We start from the raw sequence: 25,858 nt of genomic DNA, 5'->3' as shown, positions 1-25,858 counted from the left end.
CATCCTTCTCATCTCCAAGGAAACGAGTCCCGCCTTCTCCGACCTTACTTCATAACTGAAGTTTCTCAACACTAGAACCATTCTCCGTGAATCTACTTTGCGTTCTGTCCAATGCCTTCACATCCTTCCTAAAATGTGGTGCCCAGAACTGGACGCAGTACTCCAACTGAGGCTGAACTGCTGTCTTATACAACATAACCTCCTTGTTCTTGTTCTCTATGACCCTACTGATAAAGTCCAGGATGCTGTATGTTTTATTAACCACTCTCTCAACCTGACCTGCCACCTTCAAGGAGTTATACACCTATACACCCAGGTCCCTCTGCTCCTGCAGGGCCTTTAGAGTTGTACCCTTTATCTTATACTGTTGCTCCATGTCCTTCCTAACAAATGAGCCACTTCACGCTTCCCTGCATTAAATTTCACCTGCCACTTGCCAGCCCATTCCACCAGCCTGTCAAAGTCCTCTTGTCGCCTATCACCAACCTCCTTGCAGTTCACACAACACTTCCAAGTTTTGTATCATCTACATATGTTGAAATTCTGCCCTGCGCCCCTAGGTTTAGGTCATTAATGAAGATTGTGAAGAGCAGTGATGTGAATAGTGACCCCTGGGGGACCCTACCGTGCACCTGACCATCACGTGTGGGATAACTGTTCCCAATGCATCCACTGTAGGTCAGTGTAGGAGCTGACAGTGCTGCAGTGCTATGGTATTGTTAATAAAGCACGAGGCACGGACCAGGAACTCGCAAATTTTGTGGGTTCAAATTCCACCACAGCAGTTTGAAAGTTTGAATACAATTTAACACAATCTGGGAATTAAAAGCTGGGGATAAAGTACCAGTGACCAGCAAACTGTCCCATTGTCAGGAAAACCCAACTCGCTCACTAATGTCCAGCTTAATTCATTCATGGGACGTGGGTGTCACTGGAAAGGCTGGCACTCAGTGCCCCTCCCCCGAGAAGGTGGCATTGAGCTACCTTCTCGACTGTAACAAGAGTTGTTTGCTGGACAATTTCCAAGGGAGTAAGAGTCAACCCCGTTGCTGTGGGTCTGGAGTCACATGTAGGCCAGACCAGGTAAGGACTGCAGATTTCCTTCCCTAAAGGGCATTAGTGACCCAGATGGGGTTTTGCAACAATCAATGATAGATTCATGGTCACCATTACTAAGGCTAGCTTTTAATTACGATTTTTAAAAATGAATTAAATTTGCCGTGGTGGGATGTGAACCTGCGTCCCAGGGTGCAAGTCTCCACAGCCTTAGTCCAGGCCTCTGAATTACTAGTCCAGTAACATTACTGCTATGTTAAGATGCCCCCTCTAAGGAAGGAAGGAAATCTGCCATCCTAACCTGGTCTGGCCTACACGTGACTCCAGACCCACAGCGATGTGGTTGACTCTTAACTGCCCTCTGAAATGGGCCGAGCAAGACACTGAATTGTATCAAAGCTGCTTCAAAGAGAAGCTTCATCACCACGTTATCAGCGCAACTACTGGGAATGGGTAATAATTACAGCTCTTGCTGACACCCTAACCCGCCCCCACCCAACCCCACCCACAGCCCCCACCCCACCCCCCACCCCCCCCACCGCCAGAACAAAATGCAGTTACTATCAACCAGGGAAGAGGGTTTGGAGGCAGATGGTGGAGAAGGCAGAGGGACATGTGGAAGAACGGAGATTTGTCGCAGTACCTGTGATGAGGGAGCAGGACGTGAGGCTGAGGTGTTTGAGGGAATGGAAGGCTCGGAGCTGCCGGAGGAGCTCGTTGGTGGCATAGGGGTAGCAACTGAGGACGAGTTTCTGAATCTGACATCCGAAGAAGAGTTCGAAGGATTTGGGCCGCAGCAGTCGCTCGTTGATCATGTGCAGCAGGAGGTGCTCAGCAAGTTCGGGGGTCAGACACGCCAGGCTCCGACTGTACTGCATACTGGGAGCTACATAACACAACGTACCAGAGTAAAATGAACAGCGGGCACAGTGACAAACAGTTAAAACAACAAAGCAGAACCCACTTTGAGCAGGGCATCAGATCCCGCCCCCCCCCCCCCCTTGCTGTAACCCCCCGGAGCCACCCTTCCTGAATCAGCAACACACTCGGACTGCGCCCGCACGCACCTGTCATCAGCGCAACTGCTCCTCCGGTTGCCATCTTGAAGAGTGAAGGCACCAACGTGGCCCGACATGGTTTCTTCTGCGAGGACGGTGTCAAGTGGCTGGCCTCCATCTCTGCCGCTCTGTTCAGGCGCTCTATGGCAGCCTGGGCTGCCACGGTGGGTAGGTCCTGCTGCCGAGGGCCATCCTGACTGGATGCGCCCTCCCTGGCCTCCCTGCGGCACAAAGGCAAGTGACGACAGTTAAGTCCCTGCATCGTGGTGGGTTTGGCTGCGCTGGGCCCTTGGAGTAGGGCCAGCTCGAGAGGGGCCTGCACTCACCGCACAACTGCAGCCAATTTGAGGGGAGCAGAGGGGGGGTGGTTGGTTTTAGATCGAGTGGTTCCAGCCAGCAGCAGGAGTAGTGAAAATTCTGACTTACCCACACATCAGACTTTGTGCTGGGAAATGGAACAGCACAATTTGGGCGCTCAGTATCGCACCAAACACTCCAGGGCAGGTATCCTATCCCACACTGGGAAAGGTCACGGACACCAAAATTGAAGACTAGGTGGTTAGTCAGCCAATAGTGATCGTGTCCAACTTCAGCCCATGCAATCGGATGGAGTGAAGGTTTCTTCACTCGGCTGCTTACCTGAAACACTTTGCCAGGTGCTATGAAGCACCTTGTGACACTTTTTCTGCATTAAAGGCACTATATAAATGCAAGGTGAGTTGATTAAAGAGGAACTCACTGATTGGCTGTTTGCACCCACCTGAGACGGTTGCCCTGATTGGGCCACTGGTAGCGGGGTTCAAACCCACTCCTGATTCGGTTTCCATTTTGACGAAAGATCACTTCTGGGTCAAAGGCTAGGAAACAAGTTCAAAACCTTTTAGTTCTGGTCTCATCAGATTACGCTTGGACTTCTGTCCATTTTATAAAAAAAACAGATATAGAGGCACTGAGGAACATAAGGTCTTAAGAACTAGAAGCAAGAGTCGGCCATTCGGTCCCTCGAGCCTGTTCCACCATTACATAAGATCACAGCTGATCTGACTGTGGCCTTAACTCCACTTTACAGTCGGCCTCCCTTAACTCTCGACTCCCTTGCAGAGCAAAAATCTGTCTAACTCAGCCTTGAATATATTCAATGACCCAGCCTTCACTGCTCTCTGGGAAAGAGAATTCCACAGACGAACCACCCTCAGAGAGAAGAAATTTCTCTTCAGCTCTGTCTTAAATGGGAGACTCCTTATTTTGAAACTGTGCTCTCTAATTCTAGATTTCCCATGAGGGGAAACATCCTCTCAGCACTTACTCCCTCAAGCCCTTCTCGGAATCTTATATGTTTCGATATGATCACCTTTAATTCTTTTGAACCCCAATTAGTATAGACCCAACCTGCTCAACCTTTCCTCATAAGACAAAACCCCTCATCGAGTGAACCTTCTCTGAATTGCTTCCACTGCAAGTATATCCCTCCTAAACCAAAACTCTACGCAGTACTCCAAGTGCAGTCTCACTAAGGTTCTGTACAGTTGTAGCAAGACTTCCCTACTTTTATACTCCATCCCCCTTACAATAAAGGCCAACATTTTATTTGCCTTCCCAGTTACTTGCTGTGGGAGCAATAAAGATTTACATGGAAGATACCAGAACTGAGAGGGTATAACTGTCACAAGGACTGATCAGGCTGGGGCTCTTACCTCCAGAAAAGAGAAGGTTGAGGGGTGACCTGATCAAGGTCTTTAAAATTATGGCAGGGCTTAATAGGGTAGATCAGAATTAAGGACGATAAATATCAAAGAGTAACTAATAAATCCAATCGGGAATTCAGGGGAAACTTCTTTACCCAGGAAGTGGTGAGAATGTAGAAGTCATGACCACAGGGTGTGGTTGAGGTGAATAGTGTTACATAGAAACATAGAAACTAGGAGGAGTAGGCCATTCGGCCCTTCGAGTCTGCTCTGCCATTCATTATCATGGCTGATCATCCAACTCAATAGCCTGCTCCCGCTTTCTCCCCATACCCTTTGATCCCTTTCACCCCAAGAGCTTTATCTAACTCCTTCTTGAAAACATACAATGTTTGGTCTCAACTACTTTCTGTGGTAGCGAATTCCACAGGCTCACCACTCTCTGGGTGAAGAAATTTCTCCTCATCTCAGTCCTAAATGGTCTACCCAGTATCCTCAGACTGTGACCCCTGATGCCGGACTCACCCACCACCGGGAACATCATTCCTGCATCTACCCTGTCTAGTCCTGTTAGAATTTTATAGGTTTCTATGAGGTCCCTCCTCATTTTTCTGAACTCCAGCAAATATAATCCTAATCGACTCAACCTCTCCTCATATGTCAGTCCCGCCATCCCAGGAATCAGTCGAGTAAACCTTCGCTGCGCTCCCTCTATAGCAAGAAGATCCTTCCTCAGATAAGGAGACCAAAACTGCACACAATATTCCAGGTGTGGTCTCACCAAGGCCCTGTACAATTGCAGCAAGACATCTCTGTTCCTGTACCCAAATCTTCTGGCTATGAAGGCCAACATACCATTTGCCTTCTTTACTGCCTGCTACACCTGCATGCTTACCTTCAGCGACTGGTGTACAAGGATACCTAGGTATCGTTGCACATTCCTCTCTCTCAATTTATAGCCATTCAGATGATAATCTGCCTTCCTGTTTTTGCTACCAAAGTGGATAACATCACGTTTATCCACGTTATACTGCATCAGCCATGCATTTGTCCACTCACTCAACTTGTCCAAATCACACTGAAGCATCTCTGTATCCTCCTCACAGCTTACCTTCCCACCCAGCTTTATGTCATCTGCAAATTTGAAGATATTACATTTAATTCCCTCATCTAAAGCATTAATATATATAGTGAATAACTGGGGTCCCAGCACCGATCCCTGCGGTACCCCACCAGTTACTGCCTGCCATTTGGAAAAAGACCCGTTTATTCCTACTCTTTGTTTCCTGTCTGCCAACCAGTTTTCTATCCATCTCAATACACGACCCCGAATCCCATGTGCTTTAATTTTACACGCCAATCTTTTATGTGGGACTTTGTTGAAAGCCTTCTGAAAGTCCAAATAAACCATACACACTGGCTCTCCCCCTCATCAACTCTACTAGTTACATCCTTGAAAAATTCCAGTAGATTTGTCAAGAATGATTTCCCTTTCATAAATCCATGCCGACTCTGTCCAATTCTGCCACTGTTTTCCACGTGCTCAGTTATTAAATCTTTTATAATGGAATCTGGAGTTTTCCCCACTACCAACGTCAGGCTGACTGGTCTATAATTCCCTGTTTTCTCTCTGGCTCCCTTTTTAAACAGTGGGGTTACATTAGCTACCCTCCAGTCTGTAGGAACTGTTCCAGAGTCTATAGAGTCTCGGAAGATGACCACCAATGCATCTACTATTTCTTGGGCCACTTCCTTAAGAACTCTGAGATGTAGATTATCAGGTTAGAATCATATTTCTGTAAACCGCACTTTTCTTTTCAAAAATATGGAAGGACACGGCAGTATTTGGACATTTGAAGGCTGCCTGGGAGTTTATTTTTAAAAAAGGGTCATAAGTTCACCTTGGAACTGTTAACATGCAGGCCTCTTCCGAGAAATCACCTGAGCGAGATGGTGTAGACCTGAGGCTTGCAGGCCTGCAGCTACTAATTTTTGCAATTTTGTATTTTTGCATTTTATTTCTGCTTTGCTCTTGATTTTAAACCTATAGTGAATATTTAAAGTTATTTTGTATTGAGTCTTACTTGGTTGACATTGATCTTAACCCAAAAATGATTGTGCTTTGATTAATTAATCAATAATGATCAGTCGTGACCTGTTTTCCCAGACCTTGTTTTTTTCATACTGGTCACCACAGGAAGGTAGAGAGAAAACAGGGAATTATAGGCCAGTCAGCCTGGCATTGGTAGTGGGGAAAATTCTAGAGCCCATTACAAAAGATTTAAAAGCTGAGCACTTGGAAAACAGTGGCAGAATCAGACAGAGTCAGCATGGATTTATGAAAGGGAAATCATGCTTGACAAATCTACTGGAATTTTTCGAGTATGTACCTAGTAGAGTTGATGAGGGGGAGCCAGTGCATGTGGTTTATTTGGACTTTCAGAAGGCTTTCGACAAAGTCCCACATAAGAGATTAGCGTGTAAAATTAAAGCGCATGGGATTGGGGGAAGTGTATTGAGATGGATAGAAAACTGGTTGGCAGACAGGAAACAAAGAGCAGGAATAAACAGGTCTTTTTCCAAATGGCAGGCAGTGACTAGTGGGGTACCGCAGGGATCGGTGCTGGGACCCCAGTTATTCACAATATATATTAATGATTTAGATGAGGGAACTAAATGTAATATATCCAATTTTCAGATGACATAAAGCTGGGTGGGAGGGTGAGCAGTGAGGAGGATGCAGAGATGCTTCAGTGTGATTTGGACAAGCTGAGTGAGTGGGCAAATGCATGACAGATGCAGTATAATGTAGATAAATGTGAGGTTATCCACTTTGGTAGCAAAAACAGGAAGGCAGATTATTATCTGAATGGCTATAAATTGAGAGAGGAGAATGTGCAATGAGACCTGGGTGTCCTCATACACCAGTTGCTGAAGGTAAGCATACAGGTGCAGCAGGTGGTAAAGAAGGCAAATGGTATGTTGGCCTTCATAGCCAGAGGATTCGAGTACAGGAGCAGGGATGTCTTGCTGCAATTGTACAGGGCCTTGGTGAGACCGCACCTGAAATATTGTGGGCAGTTTTGCTCTCCTTATCTGAGGAAGGATGTTGTTGCTATAGAGGGAGTGCAGCGAAGGTTTACCCGACTGATTCCTGGGATGGTGGGACTGACATATGAGGAGAGATTGAGTCGATTAGGATTATATTCGCTGGAGTTCAGAAGAATGAGGGGGGATTTCATAGAAACCTATAAAATTCTAACAGGACTAGACAGGGTAGATGTAGGAAGGATGTTCCCGATGGTGGGGGAGTCCAGAACCAGGGGTCACAGTCTGAGGATATGGTGTAGACCATTTAAGACTGAGATGAGGAGAAATTCCTTCACCCAGAGAGTGGTGAGTCTGTGGAATTCGTTACCACAGAAAAGTAGTTGAGACCAAAACATTGTATGTTTTCAAGAAGGAGTTAGATATAGCTCTTGGGGCAAAAGGGATCAAAGGATATGGGGAGAAAGCGGGAGCAGGCTATTGAGTTGGATAATCAGCCATGATCATAATGAATGGCGGAGCAGACTCGAAGGGCTGAATGGCCTACTCCTGCTCCTAGTTTGTATGTTTGTGTTTTGCACACAGATGGTATTTAAACTACATCTTTATTTTCCATTTTTCAAGCTAGAATACTAAAATCTTTGTCTATCAGAAACCCTTCTTCTTACTGCATTCAGTGGCCTTTGGACTACAGGCCAGGGTGGTGAGTGACCTTATGGTGATCACCTAGTCTGGTCATCAGGAGATGAAATAAAAACTGAAAATGCTGCAGCAACTCAGCAGGTCTGGGAGCACCTGTGGAGAGAGAAACGGAGTTAATGTTTCGAGTCCATATGACTCTCTCTCTCTCTCTACAGACGCTGCCAGTCCTGAGTTTTTCTAGCGTTTTCTGTTTTTATTTCAGATTTTCCAGCATTCGCAATATTTTGCTTTTATATCAGAAGATGAAGTTTGGTGATGGACGTCACACATGATGACAGATGGGAAGACTCCATCAAAAGATACGTAAGCAACTCGGATGTTGCGAAGTCTGTGTGGCCTTGCAGTGCCTGTGAGAATTGATGAGAACCGAGACTTGTTTTAGGAAAAGCCTGTGCCGGGCCTCGGAAGGCTGGCATGGAGCCAAAAATTTGGCTTAAAGGGACGCTGCTTCGAGGGGTCGTCGTTGCAGCCAGAGTGAAATAGTCACCACTGAAGACAGGAGGGAGTGTCAGGAACAGAGTGACTGACCGTAGCGCCCACCCATAGGTTACTCAGCAACTCGGCAATGTATGCACCAAGGAGATAGTAATGGATGTACAAATTTAGGGTGCTATAGTGGAACAAACTAAGTTGAGGCTATCCATTTAGGGGAGCTGTCGTGGGGTAGACTAAATTGGGTTTATTGTTTGTGCTTTAGAAAAATCTTTCTTCTAATATATTATATAAAGTGCTTTCTCCTTTCAATAAAGTTATCTTTCTTTTTATTTTTTTAATATATTATATTTGTTATATCATTATTATTATCATTATTCAATAAAATTGCTGTTTTAACACATTACTTGTCGTAGTCACTCATTCCTGTTACGTCTAGAGCACGGCTCTGAACCTAAGTGAGACTCCGAAAGGGACTCTCAGGCCCCTCCCTACAATGATATTTGAGGAGTTGTTTGTTTTGAACTGCAAGGCACTTAAATTAATGAAAAGCTGGAAGACATAAAGGCAATCACATGGCAGAGGCAAACCTTAAGTTTGAACCTGTGCTTTTGCTTTCAGTCTTGTTGTGGAAAGGCTGAGAGCAGAAGGCCACCCTGACTGGCTCCCTCCCCTCTAGCTTTGAGAAACATGCGGGGTTCTCGACCTGTAGCCAGTTAATCCTCATCTGAGTGTAACTTGTCTGGATAATTTTGGACTTGCTAGCTGAGACAGGGAGAATTGGTCCAGCTATACTCTCCGCCACACTAAAGCATCGTTGGTGAACTTCCCGAAATCTACTGGGCCCAACGTCATCACCTGAGGGAACTTCGAAATGCTCGAACTTCCGCAAACTTTAATTTCTTTTCCCCCCTTTTTAAGTGAGCTTTTTTTTTCCATCCGCCCAACACTGCAGAGACTACCTGTGTGTCTTTTGTTTGTCTGTGTGTGTGTGCGTGTGTCTGAGTGTGCGTGTGTCTGCGCGTGTCTGCGTGTCTGCATGTGCGTGTCTGCGTGTGTGTGTGTCTACGTGTGTGTGTCTGTGTCTGTGTGTCTGTGTGCGTGTGTGTCTGTGCGTGCTTGTCTGTGTGCTGGGTAAGTTTAAAAGGCTTAGTTGGTTACACTTCCAGATTACAATCGTGTGTCAACCAGTTCTTGAAACTTGTTTAAAAGGAGTTTTGTTTCATAATAAATTAACCAACCAGTTTTTTGAAAGAAGCCTGATCAGAGTATTTCCTCGGGGTACTAGAGGTGTAGGTAAGCGATTGGCCATTTCGATGAGAAAATTGAACATGTAAATGAATGGTACGGCCTGCAGAGCAGTGGAACTTGATAATTCACACACTCCTCCCATCCCGATTGTAACAATAATATAGATATATTTAAGGGGAAGATGAGTGAACAAATGAGGCAGAAAGGAACAGAAGGATATGGTGAGGCAGGGTCAGATGAAGAAAGTGGGAGGAGGCTCATGTGGCGCATAAATACCAGCACAAGCTCTTTGGGCCAAATGGCCTGTTTCTGTGCTGTAGACTCGAATTCAGAAACACTGGGCTAAAAATCTCATGGAGGTTACATACATTACTTGCCATAACCCCCAAGAAAATGATTGATGCCTTGTAAAAATTCGACATTACTTCAACAACTTAAAGGTATATCATCACTTTGACATAATAAAACATCCCATGACACTTCATAGAAGTATTATAAAGCAAAATTAGATATTGAGTCACATAAGGAGATATTAGGTCATAGGGCCAAAAGCGTGGTTAAAGAGGTAGGTTTTAAGGAGTGTCTTAGCGGAGGAGAGAAGGGGAGAGAATTCTGGAGCTTGGGGCATAGACAACTGAAGGCACAGCCGCCAATGGTAGAGCAATTAAAACTAGGGTGCTCCAGAAGCCAAAATAAGGTGAGCTTGCTTCCCTTGCTTTTTATCTCTGAGTTTTGGTCATATAGTGGGGATAGCTCTGGACTAATAATCCAGAGAATGTGAGTTTAAATCCCACTGAGATAAGTCTGAGAATTTGAATTCGGTTTACAAATAACATCTGGAAATGAAAGTGCTGGGGCCAGTGCAAGTGACAATGAAGCTGTCAGATTGTTGTAAAAACTCAACTGGCTCACTAACTTAGGGAAGGATACCTGCCATCCTTAACTGGTCGGGGTCTGTATGCGGCTCCAGTCCCACGCCGCCCGGTCACCCTTAAAAGCCCCGTGAAGTGGCCCAGCAAGACATTCAGTTGCATCATATCACTTGGGGATGGGTAATAAACGCCTACATCCCAAAAATTAATTAACTCTATTCAGTTTTATATAAAATCTGGAATGTAACATTCCTTCTTTTCTTGCTCTAGCTACATTTATGCCTCTAAGTGTCTATCTCCCTGTCTTTCTTTATCCCCCAATGTGTTGTCATACTTCTCCAGCTAACTTGTATTCACCCTGTTCACTCTGGTAATCTGCCCAGCTAGCTGGGACCTTCAGGTCAATATTGCCCCATCTCCCCTCAGCTTGACTGACCTGGTGGAATGAGCTGATCCTCTGGGATGAGGTTCTCCACTTCTCTCCCGCTTGGATCAGGTCTCCCTTCATTGGCTTTCGGTAACTCTCCATGGTCAGCAGTCACCAGCTTCTGACCACGACCTGCACAGTAACACAAACACCGCAGGATTAGCGCCTGTCAGGGTAAGGAGCTCAGAGCATCACAGACCAGCCACTCGATTCGGTCTCTCAGAGCTCGCTTGGAATCCAGCTCAGAGGGTGGAACCAAAATCTCTTCAGTCCAAAATCTCAACCTATTCCCTGGCACATAATGGTCCATGGGCCTCAGCACAAAAAGCTGCCAGTCTCACTCAGGGGTGACTGGTGTCCAGCCAGGGGCACTGATATGTTTCAGCAGAGGAGGTATTGTGTCTGTCCTGGTGGGGAGTGTGTAGAGGGAGCTTTACTCTGTATCTAACCTCATGCTGTACCTGCCCTGGGAGTGTTTGATGGGTAATGGTGTAGAGGGAGATTTACTCTGTATCTAACCCCGTGCTGTACCTGTCCTGGGAGTGTTTGATGGGTAATGGTGTAGAGGGAGATTTACTCTGTATCTAACCCCGTGCTGTACCTGTCCTGGGAGTGTTTGATGGGGACAGTGTTGAGGGAGCTTTACTCTGTATCTAACCCCGTGCTGTACCTGTCCTGGGATTGTTTGATGGGGACAGTGTTGAGGGAGCTTTACTCTGTATCTAACCCCGTGCTGTACCTGTCCTGGGAGTGTTTGATGGGGACAGTGTAGAGGGAGCTTTACTCTGTATCTAACCCCGTGCTGTACCTGTCCTGGGAGTGATTGATGGGGACAGTGTTGAGGGAGCTTTACTCTGTATCTAACCCCGTGCTGTACCTGTCCTGGGAGTGTTTGATGGGGACAGTGTAGAGGGAGCATTACTCTGTATCTAACCCTGTGCTGTACCTGTCCTGGGAGTGTTTGATGGGGACAGTGTAGAGGGAGCTTTACTCTGTATCTAACCCCGTGCTATACCTGTCCTGGGAGTGTTTGATGGGGACAGTGTAGAGGGAGCATTACTCTGTATCTAACCCCGTGCTGTACCTGTCCTGGGAGTGTTTGATGGGGACAGTGTAGAGGGAGCTTTACTCTGTATCTAACCCCGTGCTATACCTGTGTTGGGAGTGTTTGATGGGGACAGTGTTGAGGGAGCTTTACTCTGTATCTAACCCCGTGCTGTACCTGTCCTGGGAGTGTTTGATGGGGACAGTGTAGAGGGAGCTTTACTCTGTATCTAACCCCGTGCTGTACCTGTCCTGGGTGTGTTTGATGGGGACAGTGTAGAGGGAGATTTACTCTGTATCTAATACCATACTTGACACTGATAATTGGTTATACTCCTTCACATTAACCATGCCGTGGGCAGAATTTGTTGACGATGCCTCTATTGTTGCAATGAGACGACAGTATTGACACTTTCCCCGATGTAAAAAAGAGAACATCAGATCTCAGAGCCTCGAGACTCTCTTACCCCAGAAGTGTGTTGATCTGGCTGGATATTCCATTAGTGCTGGTATCCCAGCGTTCCTGAGCTCTGGCTGCCGCATGCGTCTAGGTGCGGCTCGTCGTTCCTCCATCTTGTGAGCTGCCCCGTCCTCTGTCGGCCTGTACCCTAGTGCTTCTCCTCGCCCCCAGGATCGCTGACCAGGTAACCTCGATTCGAAGTGGTGCTCGGCCTCAGGTGGTCTGGTGGGCTGTGCCAGCACTCCTTCGTGCGCTGGGATTCCCGCGGTGGGGACACTGGTTTCTGTGAGCGAGTAGGCACCCGACGGCAGGTTCAGCTGGAACCTAGCTCTCTGTTCTTCATCCCGTACGCACAGTGTGGCATTGGGGCTCAGTCCCAACGCTCCCAATGTGTCGGCCAGGTCGGTGTCGGTGAAACGCCTCTTCGGGAAACCCTGGAGGAGGGCAATAGTCTGAAGCTTGGGGCATTGCCGTGTGATGTAGTCCTTCACACACTGCAGCGTGTCGTCCTGTCGAAATCGCTCCCGGAGACAGTCTCCCGATGGGAGCCTGATCTGAGAGAAGGAACGGGAAGTGAGCAATCTAAACCGGAGATAGGCCAACATGGACATGCGATCGGAACTAATAAATCTAACAGGAGAAACTTCTTTACCCAGAGAGTGATGAGAATGTGGAACCCGCTGTCACAGGGAGAGGCTGAGGTGAATAGTATCGATACACTTAAGGGAAAGCTGGATAAATATATGAGGGAGGCAGGAACAGAGGGAAAAGTTGATAGGGTGACAGGAGACATGTGTGGACCATAAACAGCAGCAGGGGCCAGTGGGCTGAATGGCCTGTTTCTATGCTGGTGGGTTAGGGGTTGGGGGAGCGCTGGGGGGAGGCGGAGGTGGGGTGGGGACAAGCTGCTGTGCATTTCCAGCACTTGCAGTTTTTTCCTATAGGCCTGGCTCAGTCAGCCTACTGCTGCTCTTATTCTTTATGTTCTTAACTATTCCTTTCTTCCTCATGTGTTCATTTAGTTTGCCTCTATACCACTCATCTCCACCACTCCCTGTGGTAGAGAGTTCTACATCCTCATCACTCTCTACGTGAAAAGAAGCAGCAAGAGACTGCTGGATTAAACAGGTGCCAAAAAGGACCAGGGCTCCAAGGTTGGAAAAGTTTGTCGGAAGCTGTAACAGTAACGCTGACCGCTGCTGCAGCATGGAATGTGTGTGTGTGCACAGGGAAGGGTTTGTGATGACACTGTCCCAGAGTCCGATCCATGAACAAAGGTGGTGTGGAACCGCTGGCATCCCCAAGCAAACTGTTGTTTCTAATCACATAATCTTACAGCAAAGTAAGTGACCATTCAGCCCATTGTGCTTGTGCTGGCTCTTTCAAATAAACTGTGCAATTAATCCCACTGCCCCTGCTCTTTCCCCATGGCCCTGCAAATTTCTCCGTTTCAAGTATTTATCCAATTCCCTTTTGAAAGTTCCTACTGAATCTGCTTCCATGCCTTTACAGGCAGTGCCTTCCAGATCACAAGGACTCACTGTGTTAAAAAAAAATGCCTCAACTCCCCCTCTGGCTCTGGCCAATTCCCATCAATCTGTCCCCTCCAGCTACAAACCCTCCTGTCTGTGGAAATAGGAGCTGGAATAACCTATTGTTCGGGACTCTATCCAGTCCTTTCATTATTTTATGGGCCTCTATCATGTCACCTCTAACACAAGAATTACAAGCAGAGGAGGCCATTCTGCCCCTCGAGCATGCTCCACCATTCACTGATCTGACTGTGATCTTGACTCCAGTTTCCTGTCTGCCCCATAACCCTAGACTCCCTTGTCAAGTAAAGATCTGTCTAACTCAGCCTTGAATAAATTTAATGACTCAGCCCCCACTGCTCTCTGGGCAAGAGAATTCCACAAGCTAACAACCATCTGTGAGAAAAGTTCCTCCTTATTTCAGTTTTAAATGAGATGTCCCCCTATTTTTAAACCCCGAGTTCTAGATTCCCTCACAACGGGAAATATCCTTTCAGCAGCGACCTTGTCAAGTCCCCTCAGGATCTTGCATGCTTCAATAAGATAAGTTTACAATAGTTTATAATAACTAGACCAAGATCCTTGAGCCAGCATTGCGCAACCTGCTCTTTTTTCTTTATTCATTCACAGGATGTGGGCTTCGCTGGCTATTCCAGCATTTATTTCCCATCTCTAATTGCCCTTGAGAAGGTGGTGGTGAGCTGCCTTCATGAACCGCTGCAGTCCATGTGGTGTAGGTACACCCACAGTGCTGTTAGGGAGGGAGTTCCAGGATTTTGACCTAGTGACAGTGAAGGAACGGTGATATATTTCCAAGTCAGGATGGTGAGTGACTTGGAGGGGAATTTCCAGGTGGTGATGTTCCCATCTATCTGCTGCCTTTGTCCTTCTAGATGGTAGTGGTCATGGGTTTGGAAGATGCTGTCTAAGAAGCCTTGGTGAGTTCCCGCAGTGCATCTTGTAGATGGTACACATTGCTGCCACTGTGCGTCGGTGGTGGAGGGAGTGAATGTTTGTGGATGTGGTGCCAATTAAGCGGGCTGCTTTGTCCTGGACGGTGTCGAGCTTCTTGAGTGTTGTAGGAGCTGCACTCATCCAGGCAAGTGGAGAATATTCCATCACGCTCCTGACTTGTACCTTGTAGATGGTGGACAGGCTTTGGGGAGTCAGGAGGTGAGTTTCTCGCCGCAGGATTCCCAGCCTCTGACCTGTTCTTGTAGCCACAGTATCTATATGGCTTGTCCAGTTCAGTTTCTGGTCAATGGTAACCCCTAGGGTGTTGATAGTGGCAGACTCAGCAATAGTAATGCCATTGAATTTCAAGGGACGATGGCTAGATTGACTCAATATGGATCGACTGCTTTACATGAGTGGGATAAGCAGCCTGTCACTAAGTGGTATCCAGTGACCAGCGCTACACAAGTCTCAAAACACATGCTGCACAAGTCACTGTGACTAATGCAATCCTGAGAAGTTGCAGGGGTGGTTACACTGCCAGGACCTGAATGGGGACAAGTTACTTGCCCCATTTGGACTGCCCCAACAGGCGGTGGTGTGTTGTGTTACTGAACTGGTAATCTAAGGAATGTGGGGTTTAAACCTCACCAGGGCAATTTGAGAATCTGAATTCAGTGTAAAATATCTGGGAAACAAAGACCTGCAATCAGTAAAACCACTGAGACAAAAGCAAAATACTTTGGATGCTGGAAATCTGCAATGAAAACAGAAAATGCTGGAGAAACTCAGCAGGTCTGACAGCATCTGTGGAGAGAGAAACAGAGTTAACATTTCGAGTCCATAAGACCCTCCTTCAGGGCTAAAGAGAAGTAGAAATGTGATGAAATTTATATTGTTTAAGTGGGGTGGAGCAGGCGAAGCTGGATAGAAGGCCAGTGATAGGTGGGGGCTAAGGCAAGATTGAGAAAGATGTCAGGGACAAAAAGAGAAAGGGAGTGTTAATGGTCGTGGTAAGGACTAAAGGAGGTGCTGACAGTGGCATAAAGTTAAGGAAGCAGATTGTGTTAATAGCAGAACAAGGGTAAGCACTCTGTGAAAGAACAACATAGAAACAAGTAACAAATGGCCCTTTTGGGGATGAGGTGGTTGGGGAAAGAGGATGGAAAGAGATAAAAAAAGGGAATAAAACAATGAATAAATTAAAATAAGCAGATAAAAATTATTTTAAAAAGGGGGTGAAGAAAGAGGAGAGAGTTCATATTCTGAAGTTGTTGAGCTCAATGTTAAGTCCGGAAGGCTGTAAAGTGCCTAGTCGGAAGATGAGGTGTTGTTCCTCCAGTTTGCGTTGAGCTTCACTGGAACAATGCAGCAAGCCAAGGACGGACATGTGGGCAAGAGAGCAGGGTGGAGTGTTAAAATGGCAAGCGACAGGGAGGTCTGGGTCATGCTTGCAGAGAGACCAAAGGTGTTCCACAAAGCGGTCACCCAGTCTGCGTTTAGTCTCCCCAACGTACAGGAGACCACATTGGGAACTGCGAATGTAATCCAACAAATTAAAGGAGGTACAAGTGAAGGGCTGTTTCACCCAAAAGCAGTGTTTGGGGCCTTGGATGGTGAGGCTGGAGGTGGTAATGGGACAGGGGTTTCACCATTGCATGGGAAAGGGATGAGGTGTTGGGAGTGATGGAGGAGTCGACCAGGATGTCCCGGAGGGAATGGTCCCTACGGAATGCTGACGAGGGGTGAGGGGAAGATGTGTTTGGTGGTGGCATCATGCTGGAGTTGGCGGAAACGGCGGAGGACGATCCTTTGAAGGCGGAGGCTGGTGGGGTGATAAGTGAGGACAAGGGGGACCCTATCATGTTTCTGGGAGGGAGGAGAAGGCATGAGGGCGGATGCACATGAGATGGGCCGGACACGGTTGAGGGCCCTGTCAACGACCATGGGTGGAAAACATCGGTTAAGGAAGAAGGAGGACATGTCAGAGGAACTGTTTTTGAAGGTAGCATCATCGGAACAGATGCGACAGAGGCGAAGGAACTGAGAGAATGGGATGGAGTCCTTACAGGAAGCAGGACGTGAAGAGCTGTAATTGAGGAAACTGTGGGAGTCGGTAGGCTTGTAATGAATATTGGTGGACAGTCTATCACCAGAAATTGAGACAGAGAGGTCAAGGAAGGGAAGGGAAGTGTCAGTGATGGACCATGTGAAGATGATGGAGGGATGGAAATTGGAAGCAAAATTGATAAATTTTTCCAAGTCCCAACGAGAACATGAAGCAGCACCGAAGTAATCATCGATATACCGGAGAAAGAGTTGTGGGAGGGGGCCGGAGTAGGACTGGAACAAGGAATGTTCCACATACCCCATAAAGAGACAGGCATAACTGGGGCCCATGCGGGTACCCATAGCCACACCTTTTATTTGGAGGAAGTGAGACAAATTTAAGAAGAAATTGTTCAGCGTGAGAACAAGTTCAGCCAGACGGAGGAGAGTAGTGGTGGATGGGGATTGTTCGGGCCTCTGTTCGAGGAAGGAGCGGAAAGCCCTCAGACCATCCTCGTGGGGGACGGAGGTGTAGAGGGATTGGACGTCCATGGTGAAGAGGAGGCGGTTGGGGCCAGGGAACTGAAAATTGTTGATATGATGTAGGGCATCAGAGGAATCACAGATGTAGGTGGGAAGGGACTGGACAAGAGCAGAGAGAATAGAGTTCAGATAGGAAGAAATGAGTTCCGTGGGGCAGGAACAGGCTGACATAATCAGTCTACCGGGACAGTCCTGTTTGTGGGTTTTGGGAAGGAGGTAGAAGCGGGCTGTTTGGGGTTGGAAGCTGTAGAGGGAAGATCTCCAGAGGAGATGAGGTCAGTAACAGTCCTGGAAACAATGGCTTGATGTTCAGTGGTGGGGCCATGGTCCAGGGGGAGGTAGGAGGAAGTGTCTGCAAGTTGACGCTCAGCCTCTGCGAGGTAGAGGTCAGTACGCCAGACAACAACTGCACCACCCTTGTCAACAGGTTTGATAACAAAGTCAGGGTTGGACCTGAGAGAACGGAGTGCAGCAAGTTCAGGAAGAGACAAGTTAGAGTGGGTAAGAGGAGCAGAGAAATTGAGACAGCGATGTCACACCGACAGTTCTCAATGAAAAGAATAAGAGCAGGTAAGAGTTCAGAGGGAGGGGTCCAGGTGGAGGGAGAATACTGGAGGCTGGTGAAAGGATCTGTTGAACAAGGGAGAGGACTCCTGGCCAAAGCAGCGAGCACGGGGAAGAAGGTTGCGGAAGAAGAGTCCAACATTGTGCTGAGCCCGAATTCATTGAGATGAGGGCATAAGGATACGAAACTGAGTCCTTTGCTGAACCACCAGAGAGGGGAAGGGCAGAGTGTATCGTGAATACACGGTGAGAAGTGGAATTAGAAGGGATCGGGTCAGAGGGAAGGGAAGAGAAGGGAAGAAAGGATCCAGAAGGATGATGTCGTAGCTTATGTTCCTTAACGCCTGAAAGGAAAAGAAAAAGGCTTCGGATGAGATGAAGAATGAAACGAAACTGGGACAAGGACAGCTTTGAGATAGGGTGAGTCAGTGCTGCAGGAGAGAGAGAGGTCAAGTGTGTACATATGGCAGTGCACGGCACTGAGTCTGGATCTCAGGATGCAGCAGGAACTGCAGTCCGAGGAATGTTACAGGTTCTCGGAGATACCTGTGATTCCTGGATGGATCCTGGGATATAGACCCTGGGGATGAACCAGTTTAGGAAGGAGCTGCATGTGTTAAACAAACCCAGACTTTGGAAAACTCACCATAAGGATACAATGGCCTCCCACTGCAGTTTGAACTTTTCCCCCTAACCTCTGACCCTGCTGAGGGGGGTCAGGCTGGCAAGTTGGAGCCGATTTTGCTTTCAGGTTTTCACGGTCATCAGCTATTCTCTTCAATGCTAGTTCATGGTCCTAGAGGCAGCAAATTAAACAACACATTGGTTATCCAAAAAACACATTCAAAGACCCTTCACCCCTCAACCCCATCCCTAGGTCAGTTTACCGTTATAATCAAAAAAAAGTGTTAGATGCTCATAGATTCTCTGGATCAAACTGGAATGATATCTCCAGAAGGATACAGCGTTGAAGGAGGCCATTCAGCCCATCGCGTCTGTGCTGGATCTTTGAAACTGCCATCCAATTACTCCAACTCCCCCTGCGCTCTCCCCATAGCCCTGTAAAATATTTTCCCTTCAAGAGCTCGCAAGGCCCATGGTCATTAAGCTTCTGTATGCTTGACTTCTAGTACTTATTTCTGTAATAACCCCAATTGTTGCAGTGCACACAGGGAGCTGTCATCGGGTTTCTTTATTCTTTCAAGGGATATGGGTATCGCTGGCAAGACTGGCATGTATTGCCCATCCCTAATTGCCCTTGAACTGAGGGACTTGCTAGGCCATTTCAAATGGCAGTTAAGAGTCAACCACATTCCGGAGTCACATGTAGGCCAGACCAGGTAAGGACAACAGATTTCCTTCCCTAAAGGGCATCAGTGAACCAGATGGGTTTTTATACAATCGATGTTAGTTTCATTACTGAGACCAGTTTTCAATTCCAGATTTATTAACTGAGTTTGAATTCTTCCAGCTGGCATGGTGGGATTTGAACCCATGTCCCAAGAGCATTAGCCTGAGCCTCTGGGTTGCTAGCCCGGTGATGTTAGCACTATGCCACCCCCTCTCCTAGGTGAAGTGGGGTTAAAGAGTGGGAGAAATTTTGACTAGGGCAGGCAAATATACTCAGTCCACATTTTAAAGTCTACCACTCTGTCCTTGTTTAAAAGCATATTTCCATTCTAAACTCTGAGCACATCATTCACGCTATGGGATGGTGGGGGGGTGGGTGTAGATACAGAGACGAGGAACCTTTAACCCGGGGACTGAAACTCATTGCTGTGTGGAGTAAAAGAAATGACTAGCCGAGGCTATGGGTTTTTTGGTTCCAGGGGGTTCAATTCTGCACTTTAACATGGGGCTTCAATTCGATTTTGAACCTGGTGTTTGGCCAGCTGTTTTCTGAAGGAGTTGCCTTCTCTGTCTCTTACTGGGAGCCCGTATATCCAGTACTCCATAGAGGGGGACTGCTCTCAGCTCTGGTGCCCCAATCCATAAACGTGGCTGTCGACATTCACTGGCTAAGCCCACCCACAAAGGAGGACCCCTTTGGTGAAGGATTTGAGGATCTGTACCACATTGGCAGCCAACACAGTCGTAGGATCACTGAATGGTTACAGCACAGGAGGCCATTTGGCCCATTGTGTCTGTGTCCCCTCTCTGTAAGAGCAACTCAGCTAGTCCCCCCGCCCCCCCCCCGATTCCCAGCAATTTTTATTATCTGCACCTAGTTATCCAATTCTCTTTTGAAAACCACGATTGAAATTGCCTCCAGCACACACTCATGTCACCTTTGCTTCTTTTTCTCATTCACCTTAAATCCATGGCCTCGTGTTCTCAATCCTTCCACCAGTGGGAACGTTTACTCCCTATCTCCTCTGTCCAGACCCCTCATGATTTTGAATACCTCTATCACATCTCCTCTCAAGGAAAGCCGTCCCAACTTCTGTAATCAGGAACCACTCTTGTCAATCTTTTCTGCCCTCTTTCTAATGCATTCACATCCTTCCAAACGTGTGGCGCCCAGAGCTGGACACAGTACTCCAGCTAAGGTCTAGCTTGCGTCATATACAAATTCAACAGATAACCTCCTTGATCTTGTACTCTGTGCCCCTATTAACAAATCCCAGGAACCTCATCACAGTTCACAATATTTCCAAGTTTTGCGTCATCCAAAAATGCTGAGATTGTGCCAGGCACACCCAAGCCTCGGTCATTAACGAGGATTAAGAAAAGCAGTGGTCCCAAAGCTGACCCCTGGGAAACCCCTCCATGTACCGTCCTCCAGTCTGAGAAACAGCCGTTCACCATCGAGGAGGGAGGAAAAGCAGACGGGTTCAGTGCAGCGTTATTATTTACCTTCTGTTTCTTTCTCCTTTCGGCTTTGATTTGCTGAGCAACATGTTCCCTCTGCTGCTCCTCAAACTCCTTCAGGTTGAGGTTTCTCCTGGAGAGGTGCAACGCTGGGGAAGATGCAGCTAAACCAAAGGTACAAACCGAAATAATCAAGCACTGTTGGGGAGGGAAGGACAGAAAGAGAAACCACAGGATAACTACAGGCAAGGCCAGGCAATAAACAGAGGGCTTCAGCATTCCTGAAGGGTTTAGATAGAATAAATAGGGAGAAACTGTTTGCTCTGGCTGAAGGGGCGATAACCAGAGTGAAGGCGCAGAAATAGTTCCAAGACTAACTGTGAGAGATTTAAAACAGAGGTTGGGAAAAACTTTGGAGAGAAAAGACATTGTGTTGAAGTGCAGGAGTATCAATGTCAGGGGAAGCTACAGCTTCATACTGTATGAGAAGAGAGTGCTGATTGGTTGACAAGTGGGCTCTGATTGGTAGAGGCATTGCCATGGAGAATGTACAAGTTAATGATGACTGACAGTTAACTGCCAAGTATTGTTTGAGATTTAAACCAGGCAGCTTGACTCTGACTGGTAGACTTTCCCCTGACAGGTAGACTTTCCCATGACATTGTTATCCTTGCCATTGTCCTGATGAGTGCATGACAAAAAGCTTCAACAAAATGACTTTTCTCAGCAATACTCAAGTTCTGTACAACCAAACAACGACATCCTAGAGAGTTGTGAGGCTGGGAGATTCACTTTTAGAGTTAGTGTTTGAGGCAGAAGCTGTCATCTTTAAGATTAGATTGAAGAGAGGTGTGAGGGAAAATGGTTTGTAAGTGTTTGAGAATGGTGTTTCCTTCATGTGGAAGGTAAGTACTGACAGGCGATCACCAGAACTAAAAGAGTTAAAACAGCTTGAATAAACTAGGCTCGTGAAAGGGTTATAATTCTATTTTGTAAGAAGTGTGTTTCAGTAAAAATAGAACTGTAAGCAGAAAAGCAGAGCTGGGGAGGATCAGATGTGTTTCAGGCAGGATAAGAAATGAGATGGGCAAGCTGGTAAAACATAGAACAAGGTCCAGGGAGTGGGTGTTGGAATCAAGGGAGGTCAAACTCCTGTACAGTCAGTAAGATATGGTGGTCTTGCAAGTAGGCGAACAATATCTAGCGTCTGTACACACAGGAAATAAGTGACCAAAACCTGAGGCATCTGTTGAGCATGTGATTGTGAGTTGACAAGATTAGAATATGTACAAGTGACTAACTGTGCATAATGAAGGTGATTCCGCTGTAATCCGTAGAGTGGGGGTCTGGGACTGCGCAAGGCCATCTCTCCCTCCAGACGCTTTAAGAATTAATAAATGATTGTAGCCTGTATCTGAGTCTCCTGGTGCTATAACAATTGGCGTTGTGGGCAGGGTACTTTTACAGGATCATCAGAGTGGCACTGCAAACAGGTGAGTACCTTTATTTACCACCCAGCAGTGAGCCTACCTGAGCCAAGGTCCAGCCAAGTATCCAAAGAATCTGAAGGAGAACTCAGGACAGGAGGCGCTGGGAAAGGAGGGGGAAACTGCGCTGGCAGGATCAGTCAGCTCAGAGACAAGCAGGAAGGTCAGACTCCTCAAAGTTGCTGGAAGAATAAGTCAGCCGCAGCGACGCAGGTCGAGAAACCGAGAACGCACAGGGCGGGCGAAGGGAAACAAAATGTTTTTGGGAGAGAAGACGGAGAAAGAGGGTGCCATGGACCTTGATTGGGAACCGGAAGGCTCCATTATGAGGCTCACAGCAGAACATCATAAAAAAAACCTATTAAGAAAATACTGAAGGACCAGTGGGACCCGAAAGGTTCCCTGCTGAATTTTTGGTAAGTAACTTAAAATGAATTGATCCAAGTCACAAGAGCTGTTTGTGCTGGAGAAAGAGAGGGTAGGGGGGAGGGGTACCCCTAGGAGGGGTTAATGAGCAGTGACAGGCAGGAGCAGAGGAAATAAAAACTGAAAATGCTGGAAAAACTCAGCAGGTCTGACAGCAACTGTGGAGAGAAAAGCAGTTAATGTTTTGAGTCTGGATGACTCTTTTTCAGAGCAGAGGAAATGTGTGCTTCAGTCGGTTTGATTGTCCCTGTAGGTAGAACCTCGAAGATCCCTTTATTCGCCCCCCGCTGCTACTTGAAGCTTCGTCTAGCGTATGAAAGCTTTAGGTTGTTAAGTTAAATGTTTTAAGAATGGAAATACTTACCTTTATATATGTGTGTTTGTGTGCAATGAATGCTTGTTTGCGAGGAAGTATTTGTACATGCGCTTTAAAGTGTTTTCTTCCCTGAATTGTCATTTGTGCGTGGAGTTCAGCACTTTAGAGCCAAAAGTCTCGATTAAGATTAAAGGAAAAGTATACTCAAACATTCCAATCTTTTGAGTATAAGGTTCGAGTTGAGATTTCCAACAAAATCACAATTCACAGGGTTTTCCTTTGTTTGAGATGAGCCAGCCTTTGTACCACCCCCTTGCAGACTCACACAGAGTAATTCTTTCCAAGCTGACTGGGACTGATGAATTCATTTTAGTTCATACAAGCTGGTATTCTAAAAATTCTGAGGGAAAAAAATTACCTGGAATTCAAAAGGATTCTAGGAAAACCAAAAGGCTTAAACACACAATCTAAGTGGTTTTTATGGGGGAAGAAAAGGGGTTTCTTTTGAAGAATAGATGAATTAAATAGAAAAAGGATATCTGCAACCCCATAGCACCATTATCTGAACTTTTGGGACAATCTTGAGATGTGAAAAGTGCAATGTAATTTAGCAGGTTACTATTGGATAACTAGGATGCTATCCAAGATAAAGAAAATGTGTTGATAAACATGTGCAACTTTAATCTGGATACAAATTTATACACATGAGAAAGAGGCTGTTTTAATTTTGATAGTGTAAATTACAGTCCTTACAAAGTTTAAAAATTTGAGTTTTGGTTCCCGATAAAGTTCTCAAAAGGGAATTTTCATTTTAAAGGGTTTGACAATAATTGACACTAATTCAAATTGCAAGCTTTTTGTATTTGTAAGTCTGGTCCCAAAACTATAAAGTTAAGCTCAAGACCTTGACAAAGTTTGGCAGAAATCCAATTTTTGGCAGAGTTACTGAATCTGGGATAATTTTAAAATGAAAGAAAAGGTCAGACACAATCTAGTGGGTTACTTTAGAGAAAATAAAATGTTGTTTCAGGAGATGATGATAAGGAAGCAAAACATGTTAATGCCTGGAATTAAAGAGAAATGTTTGATTTCTGTTGTTAAAAAAGTTATGAGACTGCTTTATTGGATTGTAAAGTCTCTCCAGACAACCAGAACGACATAAGATGGTAGCTATTGCATGTGTAAAATGGTACGAGGAAATGATTAAAGGTAGAAGATAGAGTTAGAGAGAGAGAGAGAGAGGACACAATATGCAAACTGTTCTAAGAAAACTGAATTTGATAATCTGGCCATCACCTGAGACATTGGAACCGCACAAGGGGAGATAAGCAAAGATCTAGAGACAAAGATCCCAGTTGACATGGGATGATTAATATGGCCTAAAGAGTAAGGAAACATTTTAAACAATAAAGGCAGTAGAGAAACTGACCTTAAGAGAATCTTAGGATGATCATGGTCAGAGGAAGTTAAAAAAACTTAAAGTATAAAGAATCTGTAGTTGAGGCAATGGAAGGGTAAGGAAAAAGAATACTTAACAACAATTTATCACAAGATGGATAAAGGTAAAGGGAAAGCTGGGAAAAGGCTAATTAGATGTATTACTGACTATATTAATGTGCCTGTGAGCTACAAAAAGTAAGACCACAGGATTAACACTATGATCACATGCAGAGTTAAGCAGCTCCGAGAGAGAACTGCCACAGGAAGTGAAGATACTGGGCCATTGAAAGATAGGATAAAAAGGTGCATTGTAGAGTTGTGTAGATTGCTTAAGGAATTGAGGTCCAAGGTGAGACAGTAGCAGGGGATAGCGGACCAGGAAGGAAGTGAGGTGGGGGGGGGGGGGGGGGCATGGCACCCCCAGGACATGCCAGAAGTGAGGGATATGGTAAAGGTGAAGGTAACGCCCGAGAAACCAGGTTTTTCACCCAAGTAGTTAGGACCTTATGAGACAATAATGACTTGCGATACTTGTGCCTGTGTGGATACAAAAGGGAAGGGGCGCTGGAAGCAATGAAGTATGTTACTAACTGATCTTATTTTACAGAACTGATTGAGACCAACCAGTGACGACTGAGAGGTCTTGTACTTGAATCTGCAGGATTGATGCTACAACAGCAGCACTAACTGACTTAACAAGTGGAGGCAAAACACCACAACATCAGTTAAGTGAACCCCGTTGCCCAGCATTGAGCCCTGGACCAGGGAATGGACTAGTGTTGAGAAAAGCGGACGAAACTCTGTACGATCATGTACACCATGAGCGGGTACCCGGCGTCCTAAACATCTCTGATATTGACTTGCTGCAATGGTGTTCGGATCATACCCGAGCACTCTATGCAGCTCTGATAAAACGAGTGACAGCACAGGCAGCCCCTGGCCGCAGCCCCCGTTAAGGGAAAAGGTCGGCTAAAACTTAGTCTGGTTAATGACGTCCCACAGCATTTAACACGGGGACCTCCGTAGTAAATTCGATTGATTTGGCAACACTGGACCAAAAGATCTGGGCCTTAAGCTCCCAGCTTAAGAAAATTCTGGAAAAGGGACAGAGGGTCCAGGACGGGCAACTCAGTACAGATCAAGGCCTGACACGGGATAATTCAGAGCTTGACCACTGGACTAGAGAGCTGTGCTTGGACCATGAACAAACTGATTCATGTAGAGAGAAACCTCTCAGATGATGAGATCAGGAATGACGTCTGCAGCACCTATGGATCATGGATGTTCGAGCAGACATGGGAGAACCTGGGACAAGTTCATGGGGGTGAGGTGCTCCTGTGGATAACAAATGCACACTTGTTTAGACTGTCACGACACGTGAATTATGGTTTGACTGGTTGCCAGTTCAGAGGTCTAGCACGTGGAAATAGAACTGATATTAAAAATATGTTAATTGGCATTGTTTTGGCAATTCCAGTTATACCAGAATCAACATCCACTAAGACATTATATAGAGTAGGGAATATTGAGGTAGCTCCCTAAGGCTTCTTCGACATCACTTTCCAAACCCACGACCACTACCATCTAGAGGGACAAGGGCACCAGACACATGGGAACACCACTACCTGCAAGTTCCCCTCCAAGTCACTCACCATCCTGACTTGGAAATATATCGCCATTCCTTCACTGTCGCTGGGTCAA

General features: G+C 46.3%; 1 protein-coding gene across 1 annotated transcript in view; it reads right to left on the bottom strand.

The window, feature by feature from the left end:
* Window positions 1-25,858, bottom strand: part of si:ch73-173p19.1 — a 79,376-nt gene that overhangs the window by 14,878 nt on the left and 38,640 nt on the right. The window contains exons 4-10 of the mRNA XM_041189044.1: window positions 20,534-20,652; window positions 18,324-18,473; window positions 12,043-12,589; window positions 10,541-10,663; window positions 2,875-2,971; window positions 2,124-2,335; window positions 1,700-1,942 (exon numbers count right to left, since the gene is read on the bottom strand). Of these exons, the coding sequence (XP_041044978.1) occupies window positions 1,700-1,942; window positions 2,124-2,335; window positions 2,875-2,971; window positions 10,541-10,663; window positions 12,043-12,589; window positions 18,324-18,473; window positions 20,534-20,652 (1,491 nt within the window). The remainder of the gene's footprint in view (window positions 1-1,699; window positions 1,943-2,123; window positions 2,336-2,874; window positions 2,972-10,540; window positions 10,664-12,042; window positions 12,590-18,323; window positions 18,474-20,533; window positions 20,653-25,858) is intronic.

This window comes from Carcharodon carcharias, chromosome 6 (genome assembly GCF_017639515.1).
Source record: "Carcharodon carcharias isolate sCarCar2 chromosome 6, sCarCar2.pri, whole genome shotgun sequence".
NCBI classification, from domain to species: Eukaryota; Metazoa; Chordata; class Chondrichthyes; order Lamniformes; family Lamnidae; genus Carcharodon; species Carcharodon carcharias.
Note: the sequence above shows the minus strand (reverse complement) of the source record. Positions and strands in the feature narration are given on the sequence as shown.